The 12,316-nt window shown below is 39.8% G+C and overlaps 1 protein-coding gene across 1 annotated transcript in view; it reads left to right on the top strand.

Moving 5' to 3' along the window:
- The window catches only part of LOC128734470 (uncharacterized), a 47,364-nt gene extending 38,710 nt beyond the window's left edge, over positions 1 to 8,654 (top strand). The window contains exons 2-7 of the mRNA XM_053828689.1: positions 2,543 to 4,212; positions 4,275 to 4,522; positions 4,584 to 4,778; positions 4,849 to 5,224; positions 7,443 to 7,468; positions 7,538 to 8,654. Of these exons, the coding sequence (XP_053684664.1) occupies positions 2,543 to 4,212; positions 4,275 to 4,522; positions 4,584 to 4,778; positions 4,849 to 5,224; positions 7,443 to 7,468; positions 7,538 to 7,850 (2,828 nt within the window). The 3' untranslated portion in view covers positions 7,851 to 8,654. The remainder of the gene's footprint in view (positions 1 to 2,542; positions 4,213 to 4,274; positions 4,523 to 4,583; positions 4,779 to 4,848; positions 5,225 to 7,442; positions 7,469 to 7,537) is intronic.
- The last annotated feature ends 3,662 nt before the right edge of the window (positions 8,655 to 12,316 follow it).

Below are 12,316 nucleotides of genomic sequence, written 5' to 3'. Positions count from 1 at the left end.
CAAACTGACGCTTCTGGTCAAAGCTACATTGGATCAAGCAACGTGTTTCGTGCAAATGTTGGGAACAGTCTCGAGTCTATTCGAAACGCGGTAAAGGTCAATAAAAGGTGACTGCTTATTGTGCATCCTGCACCATCACTCTTGAGGGGGTAATTATCCAACGAGCGAGTACCGAAATGAGAGATGTGATTTTCACCGAAGGTAACCAGCTCCTAAGCTTCGCAGATGACTTTGCTTTCATAGCCAGGGACTTTTCCGACGGCTGAGGCAATCTGCGCCAGTCTGAAAGCGAAATCTGGGAGGATTGAACTAAATACAAACGTGTCAAAGACCAAATAAATGAAAGGAAGAGGTTCAAAGGAAACAAAGGCGTGCCTTCTACGGACGGTAACCATTGACGGCACCGAATACAAATAGTAGATGAGTTCGTGTATTTGGGATCGCTGGTGACCGCAGATAATAACACTAGTAAGGAGATCCAGCGACGCATTTAAGCAGGTAATCGGGCCTTCATTTCCCTTCGTAAAACACTACGATTAAGAAGTATACGCTGCTGTACGAAGCTAAAAATGTACAAAACCCTTATTAGACCGGATGTTCTTTATGGATTTAAAACCGTGACATTACTCACGGAGAATATATACACATATGTGCCGTGTTCGAGCGGAAAGTGCTGCGGATGATATTTGGCGGAGTACAAACTGAAAGCGGAGAGTGGTGAAAGCGTAGGAGTCACGAGTTACAGACATTGCTTGAAGAGATTCCCATCGTATCTCTGGTGAAATTCGGTAGACTACGGTGGGTCAGACACGATCAGATTGCCGGACGACAGTACGACGAAAACAGTTCTCTTCTACAACCCCACCGGTACTTCGAACAGACGGGTCTAATGTGCTAGATAACTCAACCAGGTTGAAAGCGGCTTATGACTTCTGGCCTGGGAAATTGGCGACGAGCGACACAAGATACCCTTGAATGAAAACGACGGCTTGAAACAGCACGGCTCTATGTTGAGGACGACGTTGACGACGACTAGTCCAGAAGACATAGAACCGCAACATAAATATGAGTGATCAAGAATTTTCGCTCCCAAAGTCCCAACTACTTCGGCTTCGTTTAATTTCCAAAATCTGTTTAATTTTCACTCACAAACTCTTTCTATTTTATTGCCTATGCAATTAGTTAGAGATAATCACGGTAAGGTAAGCAAAACTGAAGAAGAAAAATAAAAAACAGGGAGAGAGATGACAAAAACATCGCCTCTTCAAAAGGCCAAACCTGTTTTTCGATTTGTATGCGATACAATGATATTTCGTTTTATTTTCAGGTGTGATTATTTTGATTATCTGAAAAGTTGCTTTATTCCCCTCTCCTTCAGCGTGGGAATTGCAAACGTTAGTAAAAAAACGTAAACATACTTAGCGTCTCCATGGAAAGCTATATTGAGCATAGCTCAGTGTGATTATAAAATATTGAATAGTTAAACATAAATTATTTACAAGTAGGGCTTAGAACGACTTCCTGTTTCAAGCTTCAAAAGATCTGATCCTGGCTCGGTTACTTTCCATTCAATAAACCCATTCTCAGCATCGAAACCATGTAGGTACGTACGTGTTGAATCTGCATTCCATGTTTCTGGCTGAAGATGATCTCAAATTTCCCTCCTCCGGCAGTCTAATTATGTTTGCTCTATATCGATTTTAGGCTTGAAGAGCTACCATGGCGCTCTGTAGTGTTGTACTGCTGTGCTGTGATACTGCAAAGTTAGCATCCAGCCGAATTGCATTGTACCGGTTGTATTATGTGTAGGTATGCACTGACTAGGGGGTTGATTATTCTATGGCTAAAAAGTGAAATAGAACCTTTCGATTCAATTACACAAATGCATCGAGATCAAAATATTCATGCCAAATTTATAAATTTTTAGATGAAGAATTTTTTCGAGATAGTAAACACCGCGGTTGGCATCGTTCCGAAATGAGACACACCCTCCACTCCGAGTTGTTTGTATTTCGACCGGGTTTACTGGAAACACATTGATGATGCCAGTAGGTTATGCATGTCGACCACGCTTATCTGGTCTTCTAATCTGTTCCAATCGACCCAATAAAGCAAACAACTCTCGTGTGCTTCGATACGGACGTGTGCGGTTGTGCAGCAGCACAGGCTTGTTTTATGCTCCCTCGCAAGCAACCCCGCACATGCAGGCAAATCGAACATGATCTGCTGGTGCTCGGGCATGGTGGTGTATTTAATTGTTGTTGCATAATTTATTTATTCGGTTTATTAACTGTTGAAGATGCAGTTTGTGTAAACATCGCCTGTGTTCTGGATTTCACTGCAACTTTCTCTGTTGAGATATCTTGACCACCGATATGTTGTTGACTACGCGCGTGTAGTGAAATTGAAATGGATATGATTTTAACAGAATTTATTTATTTATTAAAATTTGTTAATGAAAGGCGATACGATTATTTTATTATGCTTTCTGGGATGATCAAACATTAAACAAATGTCTTCTCTGTTCACGTTTCAATTTCAGGTTTGAAAAAGTTTCTTTCGAACTACCCAGCGCTGTTCCAGATCAGCGGCGATTTTGTACATATCAATTGCTACAGTGCTTCGAACAATCTGGACGATCCAACAATCTCGAACAAGCGGGATTACATCCAAGAGGCAAAAGACTACTTCAAACACAAACTGCTGCAGTACGGCAAAGGCACAGAGGTACCGATTCGCAGTCTATTGGGCCATCGCAGTCAGGCATCACCGCAGGTGCGGCACATATCCGGTCAGCACATTCGTGAGTTCACAGAATTTCTGCTAAAACATCCGGACACTTTCCACGTGGTGGATGGCGAGAATGTCGTACTGGTCGGGTGTGAAAACGAGGAAGATGTTCCGGCCTCAGAACGGCTGCATCTTCCGAATTCCTTCATTGACACCCAGGCTACCCAGCAGTTGCTGGATTCATTTGCTCAAATAATAGAAATTAAAGGACCGATCATTGTCGATCAGCTCTTCCATATGGTGACTTCGAACTTCCCGCAGGAGCAGTGGTACCACATGTTTAAGACTCCTGATGATTTAAAAACATTTCTGAAGCTGTTTTCTGATTGCTTCCATATACAATCCAATCTAGTCACGCTATTGCAGAAGCCAAAGCTTTCCGATTCGCACATTCGGCAGGCGCAGGACAAGCTGAACATTATCAATACGATATTCGGTCCCGGCAGTACCGGCACCGGAGGAAGTGGCGGAAGTATTATCGGTAGCACGAATGGTAGCAGTAATACAAGTCGAACAGCCTCACCGAAAAACATGATAGGAGATTTTAAGCTTAACGAGCCGGTTTCGGTTGGAATTGGAACCAACAATGCGGTCAACGTACTGAATAGCAACAAAAACGAACCCACCAGTGGGTTTGACAGTTTGTTGATAAATAACGATTTTAAAATGGAAAACCTTTGCTCCAAAAACTGTCCTTCCCTCTCCAATTCACAATACTTAAAAGGTCAACAACAGCAGCAGCAGCAGCACTCGAAACAAGAAACAAATTCAAACCCCAGCAACGAGAAGGCAAATCTACTGAACAATAATATGGCTGTGAATCCAAAAAATCAAACGCTCAAACAGCGTATCAATAGTTTGGTAATAAAAACGCTCGCCGAGAACTTAGAAAAAGATAAGCAGTCAATGTCTGCCATTCAGCAGAACTATCACAGCGTCGGTGTGGGTCCCGGCAATGTTGGCGGTGGTGGAAATAATATGCAAGCAAACAACAACCCGTCACCGCATCCCGTTTCGCCAACGCCGGCCAGTCCAGTTCATTCGAACAACTACTTCATTGGGGACACATGGAAAATAAAAGTCCTGCAAAATACTCGTGTCATTTCTACGGTCAAAGAATCCTTGTTTGTGACGCAAGCCATCCTAAAGTCGGCCTACGAAGACCAGGCCGTAATATCCTTTGACTGCGAAGGCATCAACCTGGGTGTACGCGGTCAAATTACCATGATCCAGCTGGGTACTACTCGAGGAGAGGCTTTTATCTTCGATGTGGCAACCTGCCCGGATATGGTTGCTCATGGTGGCATCAAGGAGATTTTGGAAGCCGAAAAAGTGATCAAAGTTATACACGATTGTCGAAACGATTCGGTTAATCTGTACAACCAGTTTCAGATTATGCTACGTAACGTGTTTGACACACAGGTAAGTTTGTTCTAGTGGATTGTAATACTGAAACTCAAACATCACTATCTCATTTTCCGTAGTCGGCCCATGCCGTGCTCCAGTTTCAGGACCAGGGTAAACAAGTGTATAAAGTCAAAAACGTATCGCTCAATACTCTTTGTGAGATGTATAATGCCACTGTTAATCCAATGAAGGATCAGCTGAAGAATGTTTACCGCCGCGATCAGAAGTATTGGGCACGAAGGCCACTTACTCGTGATATGCTTCTGTACGCAGCCGGCGATGTACTGATCTTAATCAACGAGCAGTTGTACCTCAATATGGCTTCGTAAGTCTTAAAGCGCATTCTTCTAAAGCAAGGTGAAACGTAAACGATTTGTTTGTTTTAGATCTATTAAACCAGAATACCGAGAGCTGCTATCGGAGTTGTGTACTGAGCAGATTTTAATGCTAATCCGCCCAGTGGACGTAAAAATGCGCAAGAAGCAGCGTAAAGTTCGTTCTGAAATTCAGGACTTGAAGGCAAAACTGAAAGGTGCCAGCAAAAATGTGGTGCTGAGCAACCGAGAGATACGGTTACTGAGGTATAGCCATTGTCCATGCTTATTATAAAGATAACTGGTGGGAGGTTTGAATCACTGTTACTGTTTTTAGGTACATGGACTTAACTGAAGAAGAGAAGGAAAAACTCCGAGTTTCCTGCAAAGTGGCCAAAAAGCTGGACAAACTGGAGAACTTTGACCGGGATCGTGGCGACGCGAGCGATTCGGATGACGACTGTGACCCGACGGAGCAGGATTGTCCGAGTCTGGACAGTGTACCGTCGGACAACTCCCTGCCCGGCTGTGGGGTAGGCGGCAATGGGGGCGGATCGGGAACATTCTCGCCGAAGAATTCGGAACCGCCCAGCCTGACGGAATCGATGCAGCTAATGGATGAGATTCTGTCCAACACAACCATGGACCGGATGGCCAAGATCGACAAGCTGGAAGCGATTCTGTCCGCTGCGACGCTGCTTCCGAATGACCAGGTAAGTGTCGCCGGTAGAATTTTGTTCAAGACTGGAGACTGGATCGGTTTGAGTGCTTGTTTGTTTTTATTCCTCTATTAATTTTCACCCCTGTTTGGTGGCGGAGTTCTTCCTTTGATGGTTTCACGATAGTCTCGCAAGTTGTTCTATTAGCGGTTTGTGGATTATTTTAATTTATTTTTGGTTTGTCATTCGTCTTTGCTAAGAGTGAGTTAATCTAATGCTTGCGACTGATATATTTACGAACATATCTCTCTTGAAGATTGACAGATTTAAAGGTATTAAAATGTATCATTTGAAGGGAAATAACTTTTATCGAATTTTACATCTTTAATCGATATATTTAAATTCCAATTCAATTAAATTACTGGTAGACAAAAAAACAATCATAATCCTTTAGTTTTAGCAGCAATGAAAATTGTAAATTATTTACGAGCGTCTCAATAGAAACTAGAATGTTGGTGGTAGAAGTAATTGGAAATTATTCCAAACGTATTATGTTAACTGATTCGAACATCGAGCTTGAACTAATGTTTTCTCAGAGGATAAAAGAGTATTTTGGAATGTTGTTTTAAAAATTTGTTCAACCAACAAACAAGTTCGGTTTACTTTATGAAACATTGTAGTAGTTTGTTTCTTTCAGCCGCTAACAAAACTGTCCTGCTCTTTGTATTACGATTTTACTTATTTTATTTTTATCAATGGGGTACAGTTATGTATGGGGCACTTATGGAGTTTATTATTATCTATAAAATTGTTGAAATAAGTATTGTTCTACTTTCTGTATTTATGGTGCACTCCCGGTTTACACTGAGTGCAACACTGCTGATTGCTAAAAAAGCGCTCTTTGTACACCAACGAATCTGAAATGAAATAATAATTAATTCTATAAATGTCCGATACATTTTTTCCTCAATTCTGCTTAGCAGAATCTTAGTTCAGTTAAAAAAGTAAAGTCGATGCACAAAGAGCAGGACAGCCCTGGCCACTGAATAAGTTAGCTTCAAGTTATATTACACTGATTATGTTATTTTAAACAGTTGTACGTCAACTTCCCTTGTGGATGTACAGTCAGGGATGGTTCGATCACTTTGTCTCAATTTTGATTCATTTGACAGTAGCGTCCTAACCGAGCAAAATTTGACAAATTGATGTACGGGACATTTGTAGATAATAACTAAATCTACAATTTTGCTGAAGTATCTCATTAGTAACTAAATGAACGTTCATTTAGTTACTAAAGAGGTACTAGCATTGTTGCGCCGTAACTACAAAAGTTACAGCAACACTTTATTCTGCAAAATTGTAAATAATTACGAGTTCTACAAATGTCTCATACATAACTTTGTCAAATTTTGCACGGCTGAGACGGTAGTATCAAATGAATCAAAATTGAGTCAAAGTGATCGAACCATCCCTGATGTACACCATTAGTTCATGTTTTCTTTTACTAAAATATTAATCATTGTTGACTAATTCGATCAAACTCGGTTCAATCATTGATTATACCTGCTTATGAAGACCTTCTTGAAAATCTCCATAGGGAAACGCTCTTTTGTAGATTCCTAATTTAACCAAGGAGACAAAATGGCTTAATTAAAGTTTAGATTGTGTGTTGAAATTGATGAAGCGGGGTTCCAGTTTACGTCTTTGTAGTACATCTGAGATGTTGCGGAAAAGCTTAATAACCTTCCAGCTCAGCCTACGGGTTTGAATCATTTTCACACAAGTTAAACTAACGGTAGGTTTTGGAAGTAGAACGCCCTTAAAATATTTCAGTGTGCGTTTGTATAGTTACACAAAAATAAATAACGCTGCACATTTTTTCCGTTCTCCTCGTAGATTTCTATCCTAGCTTCAACTGTAATGCGTGGTTTTGTGCGTTATTTAGCGCTGAAAGAACGTAAATTATTCGCAACCAAAATTAATTCACTTTTTTCTGCTTTTTCTCCTTTTCCAACTTTGTGTTATCACCTCACCCCACCCCCCAACTCGTTCGATTTTGTGTCCACCATTCCGAAACTTTCCACATTGTGCACGTGTCGTTACCATTAAAAAAAATCTATTGTACTACTCGCAAACTCGTCCTAATTAATGCAATGCCTGCCATAACGAACCAAAACCAACAACGAAAACAAACAACCGCCAGTCTTTCACTGAGACCATGAACAATTTCAATTCCAATACGATAGTAGTAACTAACGATAATATTCTGCAGCCGGCAAAGAAGGAGGAAATCAAAGGGTGAGTTAATTTAACCGGAAGTTCCAATTACTCAACTAATAACAAAAAACCTTCAAAATTTTCCCGTAGTCGACCACCAAAATCATCACCCTCAGGCAGTGCCGGTTCCGGTGGTGGCTCGAAGGTGTCATCCCGTCTGCAGCAGCACGGACACAATTCACCACCATCGGGCGGAACGGCGGCACCAAAGGCCGAAACCAAAGAGGCCGCCTGCCAAACACTTAGCACCGGCGATATTGTTATCACAAAAATTTTCTTCAAAGAAGAGTTGGATAAGAAATCCGAAAAGACGCTTACTTCGAGTCCGAAGCGAAACGGCGAAACAAATGCAGCGGAATTGGCAATGCAGCAGCAGCAACAACAACAACAGCTGCAGGCTTGAGAGGAAAATGCCGATCGAATCGGATCGATGATTCCACGATCCTGCGCGGCAAATAGTGTTTTTGTTTATCATCATCAGCACCAGCGAAATTGTGAATAGGTTAAAGTGCTTATTTTGTTTTCGGCTGTTTTCTGTTCCACTGTGGGATATCGAATATCTATTGCGTTTAGCAAACAAAAAATTTTAAGCGTGATCGAATGTGAGCGAACGAGAGAGATGCGGCAGCTATGCCCCGCCCCCCGCGAACGAAGCAATAATTTATAACATACACACGTATATATTTTTACTGATGGGTAGAAACCATATTTATGAAACTCAATATTTGGCGATTAGCAGAAAGTTTAAGTGAAAAGTATCAATTGTACAGTTAATAATCAGGATTTTGTAGAATCGACACGCATTGGATGAACCATTATCAATATTATTTTTTGATAGTAATATATTTAACGAACACAGAAGTGAAGGAAGGCGAGGAAGGAATGGCAATCAGAGCTATATCCTTACCCCATGGAACCACTCATTAGCGAGGATCAATTTTTTGTGCAAGGCAGTGGATAGAATAGTAATCAATTTTACGCCTATTATATAATAGTTAACAAGTGAGAAGTGTAAGGTGAAATATTAGATGAAATTTGCTTCTATTATACACATACTAGAAACGGTACTAACTTTAAAACCATTATTAACATTTGATGAACTTTGTGAAACATTTTCATAAAACGAAAAAAATCTATATACACGGAAAAAGTTAATAAAAATTGTAAAAATTCTAACAAAATAAAAAACAGTTTGTTCTTGAACAACTAAAAACCGAAGAACAAACACACTAAAGCGACTTACGTCAGTTTTTGTGTCTCTTGGCGTTTTGGAACAAGTGTCATCACACTTTAGCGATCGTGTTTTTATCATGACGTAGGCTGGATGCCGTTGGATTGGACAACGTGTAAGTTTTGCATAAGCGACTGGATATTTTAGAATGTTGTTGCACATATAGCAACTCTGAACAAGTATCTCAGCTTCACGTATTCATAGTTTTAGTTGGTACAACGTGAACGTCTTGATTCACCGTGCGTGACGAAGTATGGTGTCAATATGAAACCTACGATAAGTTTTGCTCTGTTTGAATTCTTTTATTTTTAAAGCAAGTTAGAACGGCATCGTTATGGAAAAGTCCCGAATTAATCAGTTTTTATATTAAACTTAAGAGGGTGTCTTTTCCATGCCAACTGTTCATCACATTTGTTCTTTTGAACATGGCTCAATTATTTATTCCACGTGCGAAGGAAGACACCCTCGATCGATCGTATCTAATCGATTAACAAATTAACGATAGAAATTGAAATTTGAATTAATAGCAAATTATAAAACTTTTCACACAGCAATACCAAAAGCAGTTAAACAAAAGTTAGTCTTCGGCGCGATGCTCCATTTTCCGCGTTTAAAACAACAACCGCAAGCACAAGTGGAGTCCTTGTTTGTGAGAAAAAGAAAAAAAAAACTATGCAAGGCTGAGATGGAAGCGAAATTATTTGCTCAAAATGGACCGGGAAAGCGAATGTCAACAGAACTCGTAACATGGATGAACAACACAATCACAGTATATCAAACATGTAACCAAGGTTGTCAATAAAACTGATAATTAGGAAGAAGAAGAAGAGAAAAGCATTTTAAAACTCCCGTAGAAGTTGCAACACACTATACGAAAGCTTCGATCAATATTGTTAGTCCTAAATAGTAAACGTATGACGTAGTGCTGTAATTCCTAGTGCTGTTAGTAGACTGGTCAACGTGATATTTTATGCTGTACTTCAACATGGCAAATAGATGTATTCGATATGAATTTGCTTTTGTTGTTCGGTAAGTTCGTATTTATTTCACTGTTTTTAATCACATCTAGTAAAGCGACTATTACTATACTAACAAAACTAAGAAAGCATGCTCCTATATTAGTGCCTTTTGGAAATAAGTTTATATGTTATTTGCTAACCTACTTACATTTAGGTGTGAGTTATAACGTTCTATACCTAATCTAACGCGTTCTTCCCTCTTTCATTAGCAATCTATGATTATTTATACTAACAAGCACCATGTAGAAATTTAAGGTAAACTATATCGTCAAATTAATGGTAATAAATTTTGTATGCAAACAACCTCTTAGTGCTGCGTGTTTTGATTGACTTTGTTGACAATCATATGATTGTAGTTGATAAATCACCCCTCGTAACTCCAACCTGTTAACTTATATGGTAGCGTCATGACTAGATTAATGCACTAATGCTGGCACTATAGGAGTTTTCTTGCAAAGGTGAGAGAGACGTATCCTTTACGTAAAAAGCGACACACACACACACGCATACACACATTGTGATGTGATGGGGAAAGTCAAAGGACCAAAGATAACTATGAAGTAAATGAAGCGCCTGGCCCTGACGGGATTGCCAATGTAGCTCTAAAGGCCACGATCCAAGCATTCTCAGACATATTCGGGATGATGCTACAGAAATGTCTGAACGAAGGTCGCTTTCCGGACAAGTGAAAGACGCAGAGGTTAGTTTTATTACCGAAAGCCTCTTGAAGACCCAGCATCGTACAGATTGGTCTGTCTGCTGGATACACTCGGGAAACTTTTAGAAAGGATTATCCTCAATAGGCTGACGAAATTTACGGAGAGCGCACACGGTCTGTCTAAGATGCAATTTGGTTTACGGAAAGGCAGGTCAACGGTGATGCCATTCATACTGTAGTGGAGAAGGCCGAAAAATCGGCGAAAGAATATTTTACCATTTGTTGGATGTTGCCGTCTGCAATGCGTGGTTGCTTTATTGTCGACATATGAAGCAAAACGACCGATGTGATTTCATTACCTTACTAAATTTGCATACGGAAATAGCGAATTCCTTGATGATGCGCGGGAAGAGCATTATCCGCCAAAAAGGCAGATCAGGAAAGGAAATGCAACGACAAATCATAACACCGAAGTTAACATCCGGTTCTGGAACACAGTTTTGACGATATTTCACATTGGCCTGTGAAAGGAACACGAAAAAGAAATTTTTGTGTAAAAAGCGTGAAGGATTTACATACTTTTCTTGCTCAGAATCTCACAACGTCCCATTATGCATCCAAGAAGGAAAAAATTGCTTCCATCAGTTTCACGTCGCGTAAACCGTTCCTTTGTTTTCTATCAGTTTTTAATGTTAGAAACGAGAATTTTTAATAGTAAATGGTATATAACGTTATAATTGAGCATTTGTTTATTTCTTTTCCAAATGTCCCCGCCCGAAAAGAATGACACGGTCGTACTTTCAGAACATCAAGCTCTGCTCGACACGTTTTTCATCTTCAGACAAAATTTTTTAGGCGTAATGCACCATTGATAAAACTGTAATCGATTCCGAAAAAAAACATTCTGGCAAATCATCCAGAAAGATTGCTCAATAAATAGCAGAATTAAAAATAAACTCGTACGTCTCTTTCAAGATGAGATCGATTCTTCTCAATTCTATAATTTATTAGCTATCCACATTTCGTATTCAAATTTCTGATCAACAGAAATTGCCACTAAAAAAACCGACAAATTGAAGATGAAATACGTATCAGACTGAATTTGATGTCTTGAAAGCAAGGCGTGCTGGAAAAATGAATGATAGTCTCATTTCTTTCGACAGTGTATTGACTCAGTGTAAGAGTTCATTTCAGCTTTCAAAAATGCAAAACATTACATTCCGTCACCTATATTTTCAAGCAAGACTTCAATTTTGAATAGATCTTAATAATATATTGATACATTGAACGAAAAGAATGAGATTATTATCGTTCAGTTTCAGACACCGAAAAAAGAAAAAAGACTGGCTTGATACCAACCAAGATGTCTGCATGCTCGTTCTCTTATGAGCAGATATTCCTTCGTCAAGTTCAAAAATATACTAAAAAGCTTTTTGTTGGCATTTGTGTTAGAATCATTGTTTCTTATTTCCATATAAAAGCTAAAAACTGTGATGAATGGTAACATGTTTAACATTTTTTTATTTGTTTGAACCAGCTGCTAGCCTTAACCTATAGAACCTTAAACATTAAACCTAAGGTAACTTAACCTAGCCGTAACCTATGGATTATCATTAATGACTAAAAATTCATTTAAATCTGTAGAACAAACTTTGTTTACCATGGGCGTTATAGATGATTCTGTATCAACTGACTCGACAATTGTCTCACCACCACTAGCTGACTCGGGTTCATCCAAATAAATCCAGCAGAGTGCGATTCAGCTTCCGCAGTATATGGTTTGCTCGATTTTGATGGAGTTTTCTCAATTGAGATGCCATGAAATCAGCGAAAAGTTGGTAAGTGTCCGCACGGCAGGAATCCGTTTCCGTCAGTTTGGAAAGCGCAACTCGCATGTCTTCCATGGCAATAGATCCGCACTCGCCGAGTTCCGCAGACTAGCTAGCAGCTCGCTTACTACG

The sequence above is a fragment of the Sabethes cyaneus genome, chromosome 2 (genome assembly GCF_943734655.1).
Source record: "Sabethes cyaneus chromosome 2, idSabCyanKW18_F2, whole genome shotgun sequence".
NCBI lineage: Eukaryota > Metazoa > Arthropoda > Insecta > Diptera > Culicidae > Sabethes > Sabethes cyaneus.
This window is presented reverse-complemented; position numbering and strand designations above follow the sequence as displayed.